This window comes from Sapajus apella, unplaced genomic scaffold, assembly GCF_009761245.1.
Source record: "Sapajus apella isolate SASKATOON/1434 unplaced genomic scaffold, GSC_monkey_1.0 scaffold53, whole genome shotgun sequence".
NCBI classification, from domain to species: domain Eukaryota; kingdom Metazoa; phylum Chordata; class Mammalia; order Primates; family Cebidae; genus Sapajus; species Sapajus apella.
Window position 1 is genome coordinate 8862379 of NW_022436993.1, and position 22625 is coordinate 8885003.

Consider the following 22625-nt stretch of genomic DNA (forward strand, 5'->3'; position numbering starts at 1 on the left):
TGCGTGTGAGTTACTTTTTATCCAAAGCCTATCTTTGGCTTTCAATTATTTACCCCAAACATATTTAATCTAAACGTTGCTACTTTAGGGCTCAATTTTACTACCTTACTATTATCTACGCTTTGCTCTATTTTGCATTTCTTCTTTCTTCTTCCATTTCCTTCCCTAATTTACTGAGTTAAAGATATTTTCGCTTTACTTTTCTCTCTACTTTATTAGTTGTTATAAAATCTTATAATTTTCACATCATCAGAGAAATTAAACATGTATCTCTGATAGTTTTTTAAAATTCGTCCCTCACCTATTGAATATTTACCCCCTTCTACTTTTACTTTTTTAAAAAATAAAGCCTTATTGAGTTGTAATTCACATATCATAAAGTTCACAATTCACATAATTTTTGAAGTACACAATTTAAAGAATTTTAGTATATTCAAAGTTGTCAATCTCTAATTCCAGAATATTTTGATCACCCCAAAACGTAACCCCTTATCCATTCTACATTCCTCTATCCTTTGGAAGCCTTTCTCTATCTATAGATTTGCCCATTCTGGAAATTTCATATTAATGCAATAAAAATACATGTGGCCTTACATTTAACTTCTTTCACTTAGTTTAATATTTTCAGTTTCATGCATGTTGTAGCACATAACAGTCCTTCATTCCATTTTGTGGCTAAATGGCAATCCCTTATATGGATATAACACTTTCGTTTGTCCATTCATAGGATGATTGCCATTGAGTAGCGGCACATTTTATCTATTATGAATAATGCTGTTATGAGTACTCGTGTACCAGGTTCTGTGTGGGCATATGCTTTCACTTCCTTAGGTATACACCTATGAGTCATACGGTGACTCATTCAATTGCCTGAGGAACTCCTGAGTCATATAATAATTCTGTTTGACTTTTTGAGAAACTGCAAATGTTCAGAGTTGCCTGTATAATTTTACGTTACCACTGGCAACGTATGAAGACTTTACTTCCTCCATATTCTCATCAACACCTGTTACTGTCTAATTCTCCTCATCCTTATTGCCTCCTAGTAGGTGTGAAGTGGTATCTCATTCTGGTTTTGATTTGAATTTTCTGTTGACTACTGATGGTTAGCTTATTTTATTTTACTTTTAGCTGTTTAACTTCTTTGGAAAAACACCTATTCAAATTATTTCCCTATGTTAAAGTAGGTTATCTGTCTTTTTATGATGTATTTATATATTCTTTTTTTTTTCCAACTTTTATTCTGGGTTCAATGGGTACATGTAACCTGTGTCCCTGAGGTTTGGCATACAAATTTGTCATGAGATAATGAGCATAGTACCCAATAGGTAGTATTTCAATCCTCACCCTCCTTCCACTTCCACCCTCAAGAAAGCCCCGGTGCCTGTTGTTCCCTTTTTGTGTCTATGTGTACTCAATGTTTAGTTCCTACTTCTAAACAAGAATATGTGGTATTTGGTTTTCTGTTCCTGTGTTAATTTTCTTAGGATGATGACCTCCAGCTTCAGCCATGTCACTGCAAAGGGCATGATCTCATTCTTTTTTATGGCTGCATAGTGTTCTGTACTGTATGTAAGTACCACATTTTCTTTATCCAGTCTGCTATTGACAGGAATTTAGGTTGATTCCATGTCTCTGTTATTGTGGATAGTGCTGCCATGAACACACATGTAGTGCATGCGTCTTTATGGTAAAATGATTTATATTCCTTTGGATATATATGCAATAACGGGATTGCTGGATCGAATGGCAATTCTGCTTTGAGTTCCTTGAGAAATCACCACACTGCTTTCCACAACAGCTGAATAGATTCACATTCTCACCAGCAGGGTGTAAACATTCACTTTTCTCCATAACCTCACCAGCCTGTGTTAATTTTTGACTTTTTAGTAATAGCCATTTTGACTGGTTTCAGATGGCGTCTCACTGTGGCTTTGATTTGGAATTCTCTATTAGTGATGAGCATTTTTTCATCTGCTTGTTGAACGCCTGTATGTGTAACTTTGAGAAGTGTCTGCTCCTGTCTTTTGCATATTTTCTAATGAGGCTGTTTTGTTTGTTAATTTCTTTAAGTTCCTTATAGATTATGGATGTTAGGCCTTTGTCAATGCATAGTTTGCCAATATTTTCTCCCATACTGTAGACTATATGTTTACTTGGCTGATACCTTCTTTTGCAATACATAAGGTCTTTAACATAATTAGGTCTCACTTGTCAATTTCTGTTTTTGATACCGTTGTTTTTGGCATCTTCCTTATGAAATCTTTGCCAAGGTCTATGTCCAGAATAATATTTACTAGGATTTTTTCTAAGGTTTTTTATGGTTTTAGGTTTTACATTTAAGTATTTGAATCCATATTGAGTTGATTTTTGAATATGGAGTAAGGAAGTGGTACAGTTTCAATCTTCTCCACATATCTAGCCAGTTATCCCAGCATCACTTATTGACTGAAGGAGTCCTTTCCCCATTGCTTGTTACCGTCAATTTTGTCAAAGATCAGATGGTTGGAGGCATGCAGCTTTATTTCTGGGTTCTCTCACCTCTTCTATTGGCCTACGTGTCTATTTTTGTAACAGTACTATTCTATTTTGGTTACTGTAGCTTTGTAATATAGTTTGTTGGATAGTATGATTCCTCCTGTTTAATTTTGCTTAGGACTGCTTTTGCTATTCAGGCTCTTTTTTGGTTCCATATTATTTTTAGAATAGTTTTATAAATTCTGTGAAAAATGTCATTGGTAATTTGATAGAAATAGCATTAAATCTGTAACTTGCTTTGGGCAGTATAGCCATTTTAACAACATTGATTCTTCCTATTCATGAGCATGAAATTTTTTTCCATTTGGTTGTGTCATCTCTGATTTCTTTCAGAAGTGTTTTGTAATTATTTTTATAGAGAGCTTTAGCCTCCCTGGTTAGCTTCATCCCTAGGTATATTGTTCTTTTTGTGGTCATTGTGAATGGAATTGCATCCTTGATTTGGCTTTCAGCTTGGATGTTGCTGACATAGAAATGTTATTGATTTTTGTACATTAATTTTGTTTCCTGAAGTTTTTCAAATCTAGGAGCCTTTGGGCAGAGCCTATGGGGTTTTGTAGTTACAGAATCATATTATCTGTAAAGAGAGATAGTGTAGCTTACTCTCTTCTTATTCAGATGCATTTTCTTTCTTTCTCTTGACTAATTGCTCTAGCCGAGATTCCAGAGCTGTGTTGAATAGGAGTGATGACAGTGGGCATCCCTGTCTTGTTCCAGTTCTCAGGGAGAATGCTTCCAGCTTTTGTCCTCTCGGTATAATGTTGGCTATGGGTCTGTCATAGATGGCTCTTGTTATTTTGAGGTTTGTTCCTTCGATGCCTAGTTTGTTGAGGGTTTAACACAAAGGATGTTGAATTTTATTGAAAGCCTTTCTGTATCTATTGAGATAATCATGTGGGATTTGATTTTAGTTCTGTTTATGTACTGAATCACATCACAATGATTGATTTATGCATGTTGTGTACAAGTCTCTTTGTAGGTTTCTAAGAATTTGTTTTATGAATCCAGGTGCTCCAGTATGATTAGCATGTATAATTAGGATAGTTAAGTATTCTTGTTGAGTTGTACCCTAATCATGATCTAATGCCCGTCTTTGTCCTTTTTGATCATTGTTGGCTCAAAGTCTGTTTTGTCTGAAGTAAGAATAGCACCCCTTGCTCTCTATTGTTTCCTATATGCTTGACAGATCTTTCTCCATCCTTTTACTTTGTATTTGATAACTTTTGCCAGTTTTCATGGATAACCAGAATTTCCAAGGCACTTTTCAAGTGAAGTGCCCTCTTATGCTGCTTTTTATACTACTAAATTTGTGTATCCTAATCAATGTATTATATATTATAAAGCTATCAATATTTTATAGTCTATATTCATTTAAGTTCATTTGTACATTTATCTCGACTTTTCATTCAATAATGCATTTATTTCTATCTAGGATTATTTTCCTTCTGCTTGTAGGAGTTTCTTTTGTGTAAGTCTGCTGATGACAAATTTTCTTGGTTTCATTTGTCTGGAAAAGTCTTTGTCTTCATTTTTGGAAAATATTTTCACCAGGTATAGATTCTAGTTTTGATTTTTCCCCCCAATACATTGTGCACAAACCTACACAAAAGATTTGAGGGTCTGGATCACGTTATCTTCCCTCTAAGATGATAAACGTTCCCTCCCTGGCAGAAAAATGTCTACTCGCAAAACATCTTTTTAGTGAAATGACTAAAGTTGGGCTTTGACGTCTCTCACCCCCATGAGCCAAACTCTGCATTCTTCTTAACTTTTGCTCATGCTGCTGAGCATCTTGAGGTGCTGAGTACCTCTCTGTCAAGACACTGTCTCTTTTCTAGCCCTGCTGATGCTTTTAAAAAAAGCACTCTCAGGCCGGGCGCGGTGGCTCACGCCTGTAATCCCAACACTTTGGGAGGCCGAGGCGGGTGGATCACGAGGTCAAGAGATCGAGGCCATCCTGGTCAACATGGTGAAACCCCGTCTCTACTAAAAATACAAAAAATCAGCTGGGCACGGTGGTACATGCCTGTAATCCCAGCTACTCAGGAGGCTGAGGCAGGAGAATTGCCTGAACCCAGGAGGCGGAGGTTGCGGTGAGCCGAGATCGCGCCATTGCACTCCAGCCTGGGTAACCAGAGCGAAACTCCGACTCGAAAAAAAAAAAAAAAAAGCACTCTCCGAGGTTCCCTAGTCACCCTCTTCTTTTACAGTTTAATCATGACTTTACCTATTTGACATTAATAATTTCCTATAGTCTCTCTCTCACACATGTTCCCCTGAGATTTCCATTTCCCTTTGCCCCTTTTCTGCTTTTCCCCTTCCCTTCCCCTTTGTTTCCTTTCCTTTCCCTCTTGTCTTTCCTATCAGTTCTCTTGCAAATCTTGCCCTTTGTCCAATTTCAACCAAATCTCATGTTGAAATTCGATCTCCAGTGTGGCAGTGTTGGGGGTGAGGCCTAGTAGGAGATATCTGGGTCATGGGTGCTGATTATTTATGAATGGCTTGGTGCTTTTCTAGCACCAGTGAGTGAGTTCCCACTCTCGGGAGGCTGGGTTGATTCTTGTGGGGAAGGGATTAGTGGGTTATAAAGCAAGGAGGCCTCTGAGGCTTGGCCCTTCTTCCCACGTGCCCATTTCCCCTTTGACCTTTTCTGCCATGTTTTGATGCAGCACAAAAGTCCTCATCAGAAACTGAGCAGATCGGGCACCACTTCTTGTACAGCCTGCATGCCATGAGCTAAATAAACCTGTTTCCTTTATATGTTACTCAGTCTCAGGTATTCCTTTATAGCAACACAAAATGGATGAAGACACATTCCAAGTCCTTGCTCTTGGATACTAAGTTTTTAAATAACAAAATAATTATTTATTATTTCCCCATGCTGGGTGTAGCCATCACTTTGCTTGACAAAATTTTGTGCAACGCTTTAAAGCCAACTCAAAAATTACCTTAACCATAATGCTTTTTTTTTTCCTTTGTGGACATGAAACCTCTCTTCTCAGCTGCCATCGAATACTCTGTATCTTGTGATCCTTATATTGTTTTAAATGATATTTTTTAAATCTAAATTTAAAGATCTTTGCATCTCCTTCTGTTACTTGCATAAAATATTTCTCATAACTTGTATACAAAATAGCCATGCAATTGCATCTTAACATGTCTTCCAAAGTAATATTTCATAGAGCACACAAATAATGCTATAAATATTGTTTATACATTTATGAGGCAGGGTGTGCAGTCACCACATTCTTATAAAAGCGTAACTATGTAAAGAAAAGTCTAAAAACAGCCATGATGATCTAGATTCTTACCCTAAACATTATTATTCCAGAAACTACATTACTTCTACTGTCATGCCAGTAATAAAATGTCTAAATATTTTTTAGTTACCTAAAGAAAACCCAATCTATATATGCACCTTCTTTTAATCTTATGATTATAGAACTTTAACTCTTTTTAATTATTTCATAGTGAATGAGAAAATGAATTGCTTTATAAAAATGAAAACAATTATAAGTAAATAATTATTTCAATTAAAAGAAAGTTCACAGAACTCGTATATTTCTAATGAGATCATAAATATTGCTTAGACTTCTAAAATTTAATTTTTATTGTTTACTTAAAACTAACCTTGTTCTCAAAATTTAATGTTATTTACAAAAATACACGCAATAGAGTGCAATATAATAAACTAAAAGATACACGCACACACAAATAAATATACTTACATATAAAGATAACACAAAGAGAAAATAAGAGCTGAGATACTAAATAGAGTAAAGAATAAAAGTTGATCACAAAAGGCTTTACAGAACTTTCACAGACTTTCTAACATCAGGTCAAAAATTTGGTTCTAAAGATTTCTATGAGTCAATGTGAGCAAGGAAACATAATTAGTAATAATAATGAGAGCCTTATAAAAACACAAAACCAAACCGATTAGTCAGTAAAATTACATCATGTACTCATAAAAGACTGGAAACTGTTTTCTCACAAAGGTCTCCTCAAAGACAGCAGGTATAACGTAATTAACAATTACTTCCATCATATTTTCAAAATGAATAATGAAGGACTTCCAACAGACTATTTTATTTAACAGATACTCATATACATCAATTCAATAAATCAATACATGAATAGCCAATAAGATATTTAAATGTGTCCTTCATAAACTAGTCTCAACTTACCTTGAAATGATAGTGCAGTTGTTTATAGTAAGCATATGCCTTAAATCCATTTCCTTTTAACACTTAAGTGCTGAGGAAAAGTTGATAAAACCTCCAAATAATATTTTAAGATTTAGCCATTTATTATTTTAGAATAATTAATCGTTCCTAAAATACTTCCCCACAAAATGATGAACACAGCAGTATTTTTCTAAACTGGAAAAATCGTGCCAAAGCCTGCTTGCTCCTCTTATAAAACAGATAGGTAGGAAAGTCAGACCATCAACTTGTCAAATAAGAAACTGTCAGAAAAAGAAACAAATAAAAACTAGAAATGTAAACTAGTTACATTTGGGGAAAAAGCATAACAAAAGTACAGTCATGTGGGTGCATACCCCAAAAGGTGATAAAGGTGAAAAAGTTATGAAAAAAACATTTTTTGGAGCATGAAATATTCTCTGGAACTGTGTTTAAAGTTATCTGCCTGGTGTAGACAGCTGTTTCCCAAGAGTTGGCTCCCCACCTTCGCAATGCTTTGCAAAATACAACCAGGTCCACTATCAAGATTCTGATTTCACTAAATTAAACAGGGCCTGGGTCTCAGTATCTTCCAACACGGCCTCCAAGTAATTCCAATGTGCTGTCAATTTCAAGAACCAGATCTTGAATAAGTGGTCCTCAAAGTAAGGTTCTCACAACAGTAGCATCAGCATCGCTTGGGAATTTGTTTAAAATGTAAATTCTTAAGGTGCATCCCAGACCTACTAAATCAGAAACTCTGGGATGAGCCCAAGATTCCTGTGTTTTAACAAATCTCCAGGCAGTTCTGATGTGCTTGAGAATACAGCACAGGTGGAATGCACTTTCCTAGGTGCTAGGGCTACAATGGTGAACCAAAGAGCCTTGTTTCTACCTTCCTGGAGCTTGTGGTCTAGGGCAAACGTGCAGGACCCTCCCTTTGCAAAAATACAGTTTCTGTCTAGTTTATGCCAATAAAACCTGTTCAATAATTTCAATTTATTTTCTAACTTCCAGGCTTTTTCTTTCTCCAACCTGTCTATATACAAATATCACAATAAATATTTAATAAACATCTATTATCTTCTGACTTATTCATATTACAAATTCTGCAATGGCTCTTCAAGGGCCACCCCCAACAAAGCCTCTATTAATCTTCTTAGCATAGTGTTTAAGGCTCTGCAATTTGATCCAATATGTTTTTTCAATCTTATATCACAACATAGTAAGCAACATTTCACATTGTATTATGAGGCTTGTACTTTGATCCTTATTTTGCTTGCATATTCTTACTTATGACTGACAATAACTATATGAAATATGTTTTATGTCATATTTCATAAAATACATTTATGTCAATTTTTCTGATGAATAAACTAAAGCACAGAGTTTACATCATCACCTAAGTCCACACAACTGATAAATGCTGGATCTGGGATTTAGACCTTGTGTTTTCTGATTCCAGAACTTGGGCACTATAATAGGCTAAACCACAGACCACAAAACTGTCAGTTCTAATCCTTGCAGCCCATAAATTTTGCCTTATATGGCAAGCCTATTCAACTGTGATAAAGTTAACAGTCTTGAGATGGGCCATTATCCTGGATTATCTGGACAGACTCTAAATGCAATCACAAGTATGATAACAAGAGAGGCAGAGGGGCATTTGATGCAGGGAGAAAAGGAAGGGGCAATGTGAACAAGGAGGCAGGAGAATGACAAAGCCACCAATCCAGGAATGCTAGCAGCCACCACAAGCTGGAAGAGCCACAAAACAGTCTCCCTTAGAGCGAATGGAAGGCATAGCCCTGCCGACACTTTGATTTCATCCCAGGGATAACTGATTTCAGACTTTATGCCTCTAGAACTAGGAAAAAAAATTCTATTGTTTAACAGCATCAGGTTTGTGAAAATTTGTCACAGCAGCCACAAGAAACTAATACAGGCACTGAAATCCTGCTCTCCACTGCCGCCTACAGGCAAAACCACTTGTTCAGAAATCAGAATCCACTTTAGCAGGAATTTGAGGTTCAAGGTCATTACTTCCAAGTCTGTCCAGCAGTCTGGATAGTGGTATCAAACAATATAAACCTAAACCAAATGGGATGCCCAGAGGCTGGGAATGCTCTCCTAAAATAAGGGACCAAGTTAGAGTAGGAGAAGCATCAAAGGCGGCTTAGGCTGAAAGTAATCCTAAATACTTAGGTCAGGTTCCTTCAGTTTCCACATACTGAAAGGAGTTCATCCTTGAACTTGTGACAGGGAGAATCCCGCAAGATGGGTATCATTGATTGTCCTAGAAGAGAGTGGTGCCCATGTAGCAGCAGGCTAGTGAGGCAGGTTAGATTACTAGTCATAGGATTCCTGCTGGGTAAGCAATCACAAGCACATGCGTGGTCTGATGGGCCAAGCAACATAAAAGCATCATGTGGATGTCTGGCTCCACACAGCAGGACTTTATCTTGGACTGATGCTACTCAATACACTCAAAAAGACACGCTAGCCACAGAAAAACTCCGGGATCAAGACGGAGAGTCCAGCACCTAAACTACAGGTGTCTCAGTGGCAAAGGGTACTTAGTGAAGGAAGACAGCATGTATAAAATACATCAAAGCAACTGGCTAAAAATTAAGACAAAAGAGATTCTTTTCCCATAACAGTCAACAAAATAAATTGCCAGAAGAATTAAAGGTATAATTGCAAAACACCAAAACTACTAAAGTAGAAAAAACAGATGAATTGTGTATAAACTTGGAGCAGATAATGTCTTTCTAGGCACAATAAAAAAGAAACCATAAAGAATAAGATTGGCAGGCATAACTATATACAAACTAAGAATTTCAAAACATAAAAAATATGATAAACAGTAAAAAAAGGTCAATAAAAAATTGGAAAAAAAATTTTGCAACATACATAACAGATAAAAAAACACACTGATGCTTTAAAATGTCTCACAAATCAATGATGAAAAAACGAACACTACACACTTCAAACCAAACCAAGGGCACGAACAGAAAACACACACACATGCAAAATACACTTGGACAAGGCATAAAAAACAGTGAGGTTCATTAGTACCAAAGAAATTTAAAAATCCATAAAATTGGATACTATTTTAACCTGTCAAATTAGAAAATATGAAAAAATATTTATATACTCAGTGTTGGCAAGCACATAGAAAAACAGACACCATGATCAACTGCTTGCAAAAGTGGTGAATTTCTGAGGAATAATTAAGACTTACCTAACATCTTAAATAATAATGAATAATGGTTAACACAAAATTCTATGTATGGTTTTATTTTCCTTTCAGTATATGATGTGAGATGTGGCAAAACTATACATTTTTCCATAAAGACTGATTAAAATTGTTTATCACCAAAAGCAACTAATAACAGTGATGACTTTAATTAGTGAATTTTGGTAAATTCGCTTAATGGAATACTACTGGCCCACTATAAATATTGATAAATAGTTGATTATACATTGCAAACAAAATTAAAAGCATAGTCAAAAACAGTGTGGTCAATTAAATGCACATTTATTAAAAATATATATGCATATATGCATAATGATTATATCATGGTAGTAGGATTATGGTTAATGTCATTGTTTTTCTTATCTATGCCTAAACATTTTCCTAAAATAAATTTTTTTTGTAGCAATAGAAAAGCTAAGAAATTCTTACCAGCATATGATCTTTACCCATAGTATTATTTTAGTTAACTTGTATTAGCCAACAAACTCCAAAGATACAGAATGGTTTGGGTATCATTAAAGACAGACATACAACCAAGCACAAAGACCTGACAGACAGGTGGTTACCTGAGTGGACCACTCTTTCAGTAAGTAACACTTTCTACTGAGTTTTACACATTTACTTATATATATGGTTCCATGCCTAAAGTTTTCTGTTCTCACAGAGTAGGGGTTCAGGAAATACATGCCTGATGCTAAGGATAAATGGTATGCCTAGACAATGCAATGCACGAATCTTTTAAGCAAAAAGATGTTTGAGTAATTGATATGTCTGCATAAATCACTATGTCACAAGATCATACCGATGTCATAAAAATGATTCATATTTCATATGGCACATTCATTTTTTTCAAGTTCTTGGCTCATTATAGGGAATTAAGTCTAATTTACCTTTACTTGGTTTCAAGAAAATGTTTTTCCTAAAATTTTGGGGGCAATTACAAGAATCCTTCATAGGAGTTAGAATGTAAGTACAATGATTTCTTTATAATGTGGTTAAAGAAAAAGCATATTTTAAGATTATATCATGAAAATGAATTTTTAATTTTTGAGTGTAATTGTAACCATGATATAAAAATTGTTTTATTATTAAATGGTCAAAAATTCTGTGAGTTTTGGTAACATAAACTTATATATATTTTTATGACTATCTCCTTAAACCTTTACTTTGTATAGCAAGTATGCTGCCTAACCACTCTCTCTATGTCATTTTAGATATGATTTGCATATTTTCAGCATAAATTTTTCTTAAATCTCATGTACGTCAAGTGAACGCAGTTAATTTTTTTAAAACATTTAGGTTCAGGGGTATGTGTGCAGGTTTGTCACATAGGTAAAACTCATGTCATGGGGTTTGTTGTACAGATAATTTCATCACCCAGGTAGTAACTCTGATACCCAAGTTATTTTTTTTCTGATTCTCTTCCTCCTCCCACCCTCTACCCTCAAGTAGGTCACACTGTCTGTTTTTGCCCTCTTTGTGTCCAAGAGTTCTTATCATTCAGTTCTCACTTATAAGTGAGAACACGTGCTATTTGGTTTTCTGTTCCTGCATTACATTTGCTAAATATGATGGCTTTCAGCTCCATCCATGTTCCCACAAAAGACATGATCTCATTTCTTTTGAGTTAATTTAAAAAGATTATCCATCTAAAATACCTCTGAATAAAATCAAAATTAAAGTGGTTTAATTTGCTTAGGCACAACAAATTACTGATGTATATGAAAATGCAAATAACAGGTCCTTACCTCAAGGACAGTCTAAAATAAGGGCATTGTTTTGCAGGTTTAGAGGAATAATTATGCTTTATGTTCAGTCTTATGGCAGTACTGCCAGAATGCTACTTGACAACAAGTATCAAAACAGTTAAAACAAAATAACTACACACTTGCTCTTGGTGTCTTGGCCAAAAAAAAAAAAAAAAAAAAAAAAAAAAAAAAAAAAAAAAAAAAAAAAGCAAAGAAAAAGAAAATGACTACAGTTAATTTAAATTTCAGTTGTTTGCACCACTTTTTATTGCAGTCTGTTTCTAAGGACTGGTACTCAACCATTATTTTCTAACCTGGCTTAAAAAATATTGGCTTATCTTCTTACCAGAGAATGCAATAATTCTGGTATTTACAGTCTACGGGACTAAAGCTTCAAAAATTATTATCATTACAGAAAAAAAACATAATATTTTCTCTTTACTGAAGCTTTTATTCACATTCATACCCAGCACTAGATACAGAAGGATACACAGGGTTAATGTCATACGGACATAGTTTGCATTATTTATGTGGCTTTTTGTTTATTATGACATCAAGTCTGCACAAATGTATAATATAGATAGGAATGTAGGTGCATGAGCAGCAGTGGGGGCCATAACTCATTTCTAACTGAAAGATAATGATCAGTGTTACGATATTTTAAAAGAAAATCTGGGTACTTCTACTTTTCAAGATTGTGCATATTTAAACAAATACTTTCTTGACCACCTGTAAGCAAGTCCTAATATTTTAAGGAAATCCACAACATTTAAAAATATCCATCACCTCCAGGTAATCATGAGATTGGTACCTAAGTTTTTGTTTTGATCCAACAGAAAGACAAAGGTCATTTTCATTAGACAGAAGAGATCACTGATCATGTATGCAAAAACGATTGAGAAAAAACGTTGTGTATTGTACAACAAATGAAGCAAGCCAAAGAGTACCTTGAAATGACACGTTTTTAAGGCTGACTCAGAGTAGAGTTTTCCCTCAAAATTATTTTACAGTTATAATAGTTCCTTTATGACACACAAACTCGATTATTTTATTTTATAAATTCCAGCAATCCCATTACTGGGTATGTTTTATTTTTCTGACAGTCTAACTCTGCCACCCAGGCTGGAGTGCAGTGGCACCATCTCGGCTCACTAGAACCTCTGCCTCCCAGGTTCTAGCTATTCTCCTGACTCAGCCTCCTGAGTAGCTGGGATTACATCTGACTAATTTTTTGCATTTTTAGTAGAGTCAGGGTTGCACCAAGTTGGCCAGGATGGTCTTGAACTCTGGACATCAGGTGATTCATCCGCCTCAGCCTCCCAAAATGCTGGGATTACAGGCATGAACCACCTTACCCAGCCCACAAATTTTATTTTCCTTTTTAAATGGAAGGACCTTAGAGCAATTTTTCTTTCTTCTGAAACACCTTGTCTTTTAAAAAATTAGTTATTAGATTTAGAGAAAAATGAATCTTCTCTGATCAAAACTGGAATTAGGTGAGAAAGCCCCTTTTTCTTTCAGCAATACGTTCCCAACTTCTTGCCTCGAAAGCCCCTAACCATGAGATTCTAGAATCGCCTAGGAAATATACTAAAAATACAAATTCCCAACTCTATACCTTGATTTTTTTTTCTTTTTTAGAGATAAAGTGGCACTCTGTCACCCAGGCTGGAGTACAATGGCATCATCATAGCGTACTACCACCTCAATTTACTGGGCTTAAGTGATCCACCCAACTTTCCCCACTCAATGGGATTACAGGTGTGAGCGGCTGTACCTGGCCTCATTTTCAGGAATTTTGATCCAAGGATTTAGAATCTGCATTTAAAAATGTATAAGCAAATTTATATATGAACTTCCAGTGATCCTTTATCTTCATTTTGAGAATTTCCCCCAAGAGTTCTATGAGCATAATTAGAAACCATCGACCTAGTATACACATAGGTATTCTACTAGACATCATTTCACATGAAGTGTGAAGAACTTTATCTTGAGGAGATAATTTTATACTCCTAAAAAAATCTTAATATTAAACATTATTTAGCCAATAGACTGGCATTTAGTGAAATAAAATGTATTTGAGGACCAAGGAATTAAAACTTTGCTCTCTTTGGCTTCCAGCAATAAAAATGAATAAATTGGGTCAAATAAAGGCTTTTCTTATGAGATAAAAATGATCATAAATTTTATGGTTATTGGCTATGAGCCAGTTTACATTCTCCAGAAACACTGCCTGGGCTAAGAGATTTGACCAATTAAACTAATTGTATAGGTCAGAGTACAGAATTCTGAGATCATATAAAATTACAAACTGAGAGGAATCATTACACAAGCCTTCCAAGTATAAAGTATTCTAAGCAGATTTAAATGTGAACTATAAGGCTCAGATTCTAGGTGACCCAAGTGTCTTGATTAAATAAACAAATAATAATTTTTAAAAAATTTCTCAGCTGGGAGGGACTCATGATTTTGTCAACTGCCTCGATAGTTGTTAGAGCACGAATGGGTACAAACTCATTTTGCTTCTGCTTATGCTTTTTTAAAAATACTAGATTATAGTTCTTTCCTCAAAACCCTAAGAAAAATACTTTTCTACTAAATATTCTCCTTCCCTACGTAATTTAAAGAAAATAGAAACCTAATTCAACCCCAATCTCAAAAAAAAAAAAAAAAAAGAAAACATGTAAATTACAATTGATGATATGGACATTGAATGAATTTTTACTTTATCTTTCCATTGCATTATAGTTGAGAGCAATATTACCATATACGTTGATTACAATCCTAGAAAAATCACACCGGGTGACCTCAGTTGAGCCCTGCTGAGCAGGATAAAGGGAGAATCCACTCACTGAACTCTGTGCTGAAAATGCCTATGTCTATAAGAAGAGATGCCTTCTTCTAATTCATGTAAAAATAAACTTGCTGCACGGAAAGGTGTTACTCCCCCACAAACAAACAGAAAATAAAGATGCAATCTTAACTTTATACTATAGAGTTCATGTCAGAAGTGCCAAGGATAGTCCATTAAATTGTGGATGCAAAAAAAAGTAGAATATCAAGTAGTCATGTCATTTTCATGATAAACATATGCATTTTAAGACCTTCCCTAAGACTCAACCACACAATTAAAATTTCCCTACATATCTGTACCCTACTGTGGCTTTTCTAGATTTTTTATTGCTTCGTTAAGTGTATAAAGCAAGAGAGTATTTTCAAATATATTATTATGGGTTTTTTTTCTCTTATACTTGCTTATAAATAATCCCTACTTTACTGAACCAGAAGCAATCTTTGTCTCCAAGAGAGCTGGGATCAGAGCAAGAAAGAACAAAGAACTGACACAAAGCCTTTCAATTTTTAAAACTAATTTTGAGAGTATTTCCAAAACAACATCCTTAAGAACCTGGCTTTAAATTTCCATAACAAGACGCCTGAGAGAGAAAAGGCACTTTAAAATTAGAAAAGTTACCCTTCAAATATAAACAACAAAATTTGAAAAACTGAGCTTAGAATCTTACTATAAGCTATACATAGGATATCTGATGCAATAAGAACTAATTTTTTAATAAAAGAAAAAATACCAAGCCTTCCTAGGCTGAGGAAAGACCCGAGAGAAAAGAAGAGGAAAATGAGAGAACATATAAATTTAGGGGCTGTTCTCTTCTCCATGATTTACTGTCACGTACAGTCCATATGTTAAATATTATATGACTATTAAGAATTTCTATTTAAAATTTAATTTTGTGTTCTGCAGCCTATAACAAAAACACCAAATATTTGATGCTAATTAGCAACCAACTTACTCAACAAATAATTATTGAGCCCTATTATGCACCAGACACCGGAAAATAACACAACAAATTGGGAAATCACAGCTCCTGGGATTCCTCAGGAAATTTTCAGTCTATTGGAAGTGGTAGGGTGGGAGGAAATACAAACAAATTACTGCCTTATAGTACTTTGACACATTGCTACTTCCACCTTTATCACTTATGTGTGAAATTCTAGTCTACTTTTTCTTAATGGACATATAGCTTATTCATGAGATGCCAATTATTGACATCAGCCACAAAAACTTTCTGTAAGTGTCCTTGGCTTTTTTCTGCCCCCTTTTTTTTTTTTTTTGGTGAATGAGAAGTAGCCCAAGGGAAAAAATAAAATTTTTTAAATGAAAAATTTTTAAAAACTCAAAACAAAATATTATATAAAAAGCTGGCACCATCTTAATACAACAGAAACGGTGACAAAAGAGAGTTCCAAAAGCAGGGAGGGAGGAAAATCAGACTAAAGAAAATAATTGGATGCTAAAGATATTACGAATCTCTTGGGTATAAGGCCCATCTACAGAAGGAGGTCCCAGACAGAGCAGCAGAGATACCACTAGTTTTCTTTGAAGTAGCAACTACAGAGTTTGGGGATTATGAAGTTTTAACTGTGGATATGGATGTAAAAGGCATGAAGATTTTTAAAAGATTCTTTAACATAAGAGTGTCTGAAATAACATTTCTCTGGAATTATCAGAATGAGAGGAAGAAAGGTGGGATGTCACAGGACTTGGGCGCTCAATGGAACTGTGGTCTACGAAACAGGAGAAAGTTACTAGTTACCGAACCTCAGAAAAAGAGAAGACATGAAAATAAATGATAATGAAGAACAAAATGAGGCCACAAAATTCCTACTAATTATTACCATGTAAATGTGAGGAGCAAATGAACAAGAAAAAATGTAAAGAAAAGGTAAAGAAAATGACACACAAAAAAGAAGCCAGAAATGGATGAATACTTGTGCTGGGAAGGGTAGCAGGGGGCTGAGGGGGGGGCATAATTAATGGGTACAAAAAAATAGAATGAACAGGACCTATTTGATAGCACAACAGGGTTATCATCATCAATAATAACTTAACAGTACCTTTTAAAATAAACAGAGTAACTGGATTGTAACTCAAAGAATGAATGTTTGAGGGGATGGGTACCCCGTTCTCCATGATGTGATTATTATATATTGCACGCATGTATCAAAACACCTTATGTAGCCCATAAATATATACAACTACCATGTATTCACAACAATTAAAACTAGAGGTGGGAGTAAGCTGAGATTGAGCCACTGCACTCCAGCCTGGGTAGCAGAATGAGACTTCTCAAAAAAAATTAAATTAAAAAAAAGGAGATGAGTACTTGAAAAATGGGTACTTTAATACTTGAAATATCAGCACATTAATATTGGAAAGTACAATTATCATTACTTTGTATGTCATGTTGCTTAAATTTTTTCAATTCATAAATCCATCTGAGTCAGTACCAATACCTTCTTTCTCTCTGCTTGTTATACAGCAAGGAATATCCTTCTTCCAAGGTAAAATTAATACTTCCACCTATGTCTTACATTCTGCTAACTATAAACAAGTCCTAATAAAAACAGGCTAACTATATAACTATATACAGTCACGTGTCGCTTAATGATGGAAGAAAGTTCGGAGAAATGCATTTTGTCTTCACCTCGACATCACAGAGCATAGTTACACAAAAGAACATGGTACAATTTTTAAATTTATATAATTTTTATATGAAAAATAAAAAATCCTAGCACCATTACTAAATATCAATCATTTCCCCTACTTGGTTTTGAGGAATGCAAATTGATATTCCAATTGATATTGGGAAAAAGATCATTAAGTTCATGAAACATCTACAGAAAATAAAAGGTGAGAAGCTTATTAATTTTCACATAAAAATATCATAAACAAAGTAAACAGTCATGCAATATCTAGCTCAGAAATTAAAAAGAATCAGAATATTGCTAAGTTAAAAACCTAAACAGAACTGTGTATAAATATACACAGTTGGAATGATGGGAGGGAGAGAAATAGGAATTTAGGGAGAGGAATAGATGTCAACAGAGGAAGTCTAAAGCTTTTGAATCAAGAAGTGACTATATATTCTTTTATAAATATGGACTAACACCTACAATCAGTCCCTAATAAAAGTGAGAAAAGTATAGAGGAGTAATTATATGATCTTAGGACATAGTAGGGTATTGGACTCCAGGGAATCGGACTCATGTTACTGAAGGAATGACAGCTGTTTGTCATTATAAGACTGTCGATTCTCTTTGAGGCTTTTAGACTAGATGCATGCAGTCACTGTGATAAAAATTAAGTTGTTACATGAGATACATAAAGGGCACAGTGGTAAACAACAGAAAAGTTGGTATATAAAATACGTAAACATGCTTACCACACTATAAAATATTCATGCATTTCACAAAAGTGAAAAAAATTAAAAATGGACAAAAGCCTTAATAGTCAATACAATGAAGAAGAAATTAACATTTGTTGTGTAGTTTGCTATTCTCATCCCACCCCAACCATGCTGGCATGGTCCTGGCTCAGGACCTTTCCCTTTGGGTTCCATTCAGAAGGAATCCCTCCATCACTAATAAACCCTTTCCTTGTTTCCATTCTGCTGTGTAGCAGTTAACACTATCTGTAACACTTTCTATTCATTGTCTTACTGCCTGTCTCCCTAATGAGAGCAAGGATCATCTGTTTCAGTCACTCCTTTATTTCTAGTGCCTACGAAAGTATTCTCACACAGTAGCCACTATACTTCTTCTTTGAAGTAATTTTATAACATTGGGATAACATGAAATTCACTGGAAAATCCACTAGTTGAGAACAGATTAGTAAATTGTTGAAAGCACTTACAGTGAAATGCAAATAATGATGAATATTTAATGTCATGATTTATGAAAAGTGGAAAAATCTTTTCATCGATGTTGAAAATCTGCACATTCACCTGTGTTCATACATGTATAACAAACACACATCAGAGTGAGAAAAAGCAGAAAGAAGGAAAGGAGAGGGGGAAGAAAGGGAGGCTGAAGAAGATGAAATGGGAGGAGGAGGTGGAGGAGATGGAAAAGAGAAGAAGGAGAAGAGAGGTTTGGGAAGGAGGAAATGCATATATCATTTTTAAAACATCTTAACAGGGCTTTTAAAAGAGTGATAATATTAAATTATGCTGTTCATTTATTCATACTCTGGCTTCTATGAGATTCATGAGAGCATTTGCTGCTTTTTTAATTGACACTCTTTCCACTTTGTATGAAAGAAAACACTCAGCCTTTTCAACTTAACATTTGTCTTTACGATAGCATTGGCCTAGGATAAGGTGGTGGGGGCAGAAATTTGGAAGGCACTTAATACATATGTCCCAAAAGACATGTTCAAAATACGAGGTCACTTACTTTGTATGATCCACCGATGGCCTGTGGTTTTCTTCCCCATGATGAATGCTAATCCCATTCCCAAGTCCCCACCTGAATGTGTTTGAATCTTGAAGTAAATGTATTGCGATTGGTTGATACCATTTACACAGGCTTCCTTTCTCAAAGCTGCAAACTTCCATAACTTGGACAGGGTAGAACAAAGAAAAGGGGAGCTAATAAGTGGCAGTTACTATCTTCACAATCTTAATCAGTACTTTCTCCCTCTTGTTTTTATTTAATTATAATGTAACTTTTAAATATTATTGAAATAATTAGGCAAATGGTTTGTAAAATCACTGGAAGAGTTTCAAAGAAATCTAAGTTTATTCTAGTCCAATGTTTACAGAAAGAAAATATAGGAAAAATGCATATACTAATAATCTGGTTTCATGAAGAGATGAGATTTTAATTAGCTTCTAAAGCAACAATTTAAGCATCTCCATTAAACACTGCCAGTTTCTTTGAATTTCACAATTACACTGCTTGTGTGATCTCCAAGTTCTGACCAGTCTGTTCTCCTTTTCCCAGTCTCTGAAGGTGTTGTTGCAAATTCCCAACTACAGTTTAAGCAATGAGATTTCCAATAACTTTTATATTGGACCTGTCTCCTAGAAAGTTTTATAGATTATTGTAATAATTTTATTCTAATATCACAGGAAATTACAGGTCCAGTGATTTTTTAAAATGTACAGGCTATGTATAAAACTGTTATCTGAATTCTCTCTCTGAATGCGTTCATATGTCTGTCTAAAATCTTCCACTGCTGAATAAGAAAGAAATATTCAATTCAATGAAGTTCTCGTGTATACTATAGAAAGCCTGGTGTGCACTCTAGCTTTCAAATGCCATTAAAAGTGGTAGCATACCACTATGACCATTTAGAAACTTGGGTATATGAGTTAATATAAAATCTGAAAAGAAAACATACAATTTTTTTTTTTTTTGAGATGGAGTCTAGTTCTTGTAGCCCAGGCTGGAGTGCAGTGGCATGGTCTCAGCTCACTGCAACCTCCGACTCCCAGATTCAAGAAATGCCCCTGTCTCAGCCTCCTGAGTAACTAGAATTCAGGCACCCGCCACCACACCCAGCTAATTTTTTGTATTTTTAGTAGAGACGGGGTTTCACCAGGTTGGCCAGGCTGGTCTTGAACTCCTGACCTCAGGTGATCTGCCTACCTTGGCCTCTCAAAGCGCTGGGATTACAGGCATGAGTCACAGTGCCAGGCCTAAAAAAGTGTTTTTAATCATAACTTCAGGTATATTAGTTAATCGCTGACATAAATATAGATTATATAACTGTTTATCTTGTGAAGGGAATTAGGATCTAATATATCTCTGTTTTTGATATCATTTGAAAGATATAGATTATAGACTTTTAAAAGAACTACTGGAAAATATGCAGTGTCAGTCAAACAAGATTAATCGGTTCTAGAGATCTGATGTACAACACTGTACTACGTGATGTATTGTACACTCAACATTTTGTTAACAGGGTAGATCTCATGCTATGTGTTATCATTTCATTTTTTGAGACAGTGTTTTACTCTGTCACCTAGGCCAGAGTGCAGTGGCACGATCTGAGCTTCCACTCCCAGACTCAAGCAATTCTCCTGTCTCAGACTCCTAAGGAGCTGGGATTACAGACACATCTGGCTAATTTTTGTGTATTTTTTTTTTTTTTGGTAGAAAAGGGGTTTCCCCATGTTGGCCAGGCTGGTATCAAACTCCTGGACTCAAGTGATATGCCCACCTTCGCCTCCCAAAGTGCTGGGATTACAGGCATGAGCCACTGCATGTGGCCATGTCATGGGTTTTTATCAAAATTTTAAAAATCAATTAGAAAACCTGTAGAGTTTACAAGCAGATTTATCATATTTTATCTTACTAAAGGGTGAAGGAGACAAGCTCTCAGTTTGTTCATAAATAAAATGATAATGATTCATTTATATTTTCTCAAAAATTGGAAAAACTCTGATTAAAAATAACTTAATAGTATACATTCATTCAGGATATTTAAATAATTTATCAAAACTTCCCATCTAATCATAAATGACGTTACTAAAATGACAAAGTTGAACTTAGAGGAAATTCAGTATTCCCTAAAGATATTCATTATGTGTCATTAATTAGGTTTTATGTAAACGCTTACAAACACTACAACTTATATAAGATCATAAGGGGATTCAAATGCCTTCCCACGACCAAGTCTGAAGATCACCACACCTTCCATTGTATTATTTTCCATCTGTGATGCATGATATAAATCCCTGGCTAGCCTGAGTTAATTACTGTCTCATCTTATGCATGAAGTGAGTCATCTTTGATTTTAAGAGTTTTTTAAGTCTAGATTACATAGTTAATTAGTGGTATATTTGTACATTAAGAAACCATTTTTTTTTCTGGGTTAAAAGAATAAATATGAACTTCAATGGATTTCTTAAATTGTAGAATTTCTTCACAAGGTTGACATAAAACAAGAGTTTCACTATCCTCTCTGAGTTATCTGTCTGTCTGAGCCCTTCATATTATCAAGACAGTTGAGAAATATGATGGTACAGTCAATTCACAGGCTACTCCATAAAGAGCAGGGAGGGAAAGGAATATTACAAAGTATTTACCCCTTCTGATCTTGTGCTTTGCTCATTCAGACACAGATTAATTTTTCTCCTCTCAGATTGTATCTTTGACTGAGAAGTCCACTTTTAAGTTAAATAACTTGCCTTTCATCAGTTTAAGAAAAGTCATTGAATCAGGAGGTACCATTGAATTGGCAGGTGAAAACCAGGACACAAGGGATAAAGGTCCCATTTGCATTAACATAGATTTTTCTCATGAACTCTGCATATTTTAATAGTACTAATGTTATATCTGCATTTTGGCAATGGCAAAATTTGAATGAATTAATTAATTTGACAGTACTATACAGCTTCCTCCCTAAACATTTCCTATTTTGTGAAGAGTAGAGATCAAAGGGAATGGATGGAGAGAGCTACTAAATGCTACTCCCAGAGTCAAGTAAAGTTTGGGAAAATGATAGTTTTGAATCCAAAACATTAATCTAAAGACACTTACCTGTTATTGGGCCTGGTAGAAAATGCATTCTGACTCTTCTATTACAATTTTCTGTATGAGAAACTGTTACATTAAGAAGTTGCTCTAACTCATGTTGAATATATCTAACTATGATACTAGGCTGTGCTTACATAGAGATTACACTTGTATTTTCTTATCTATTTTGTAGTAATATTTAAATAAAATTTAAGAATCCACCTACCACAGGATGCTTCATCTGATTTGTCAGGGCAGTCATATTTAAAATCACACTTCTGCATTTTTTCAATGCAGTGACCGTCAGACCTGCAGACAAATTCATCGTCTGTGCAGTTGTGTGGAGGTAATGTTACAGGAACTGAAGTTTCTGGTGGAGTTGGGAGGTCCACTGGCAAATTACCTTGATAAGAAATAATATACGGGCATCATTTAGCAGGTTTTCTACTTCTTTAAAGATTTTACACAATGAAGCTTTCTAAATATGCCTCACAATTAACAACATACAGAACACTTGATAGTATTTGCTAATCTGGAAAATAAAATTGAATTTCTTTGTTTTAGTAATAATAAATA

At 34.9% G+C, this 22625-nt stretch overlaps 1 protein-coding gene across 1 annotated transcript in view; it reads right to left on the reverse strand.

The window, feature by feature from the left end:
• MALRD1 (MAM and LDL receptor class A domain containing 1) overlaps window positions 1-22625 on the reverse strand; it is a 576163-nt gene that overhangs the window by 355987 nt on the left and 197551 nt on the right. Inside the window, exons 21-22 of the mRNA XM_032244079.1 lie at window positions 22276-22452; window positions 18981-19143 (exon numbers count right to left, since the gene is read on the reverse strand). Of these exons, the coding sequence (XP_032099970.1) occupies window positions 18981-19143; window positions 22276-22452 (340 nt within the window). The remainder of the gene's footprint in view (window positions 1-18980; window positions 19144-22275; window positions 22453-22625) is intronic.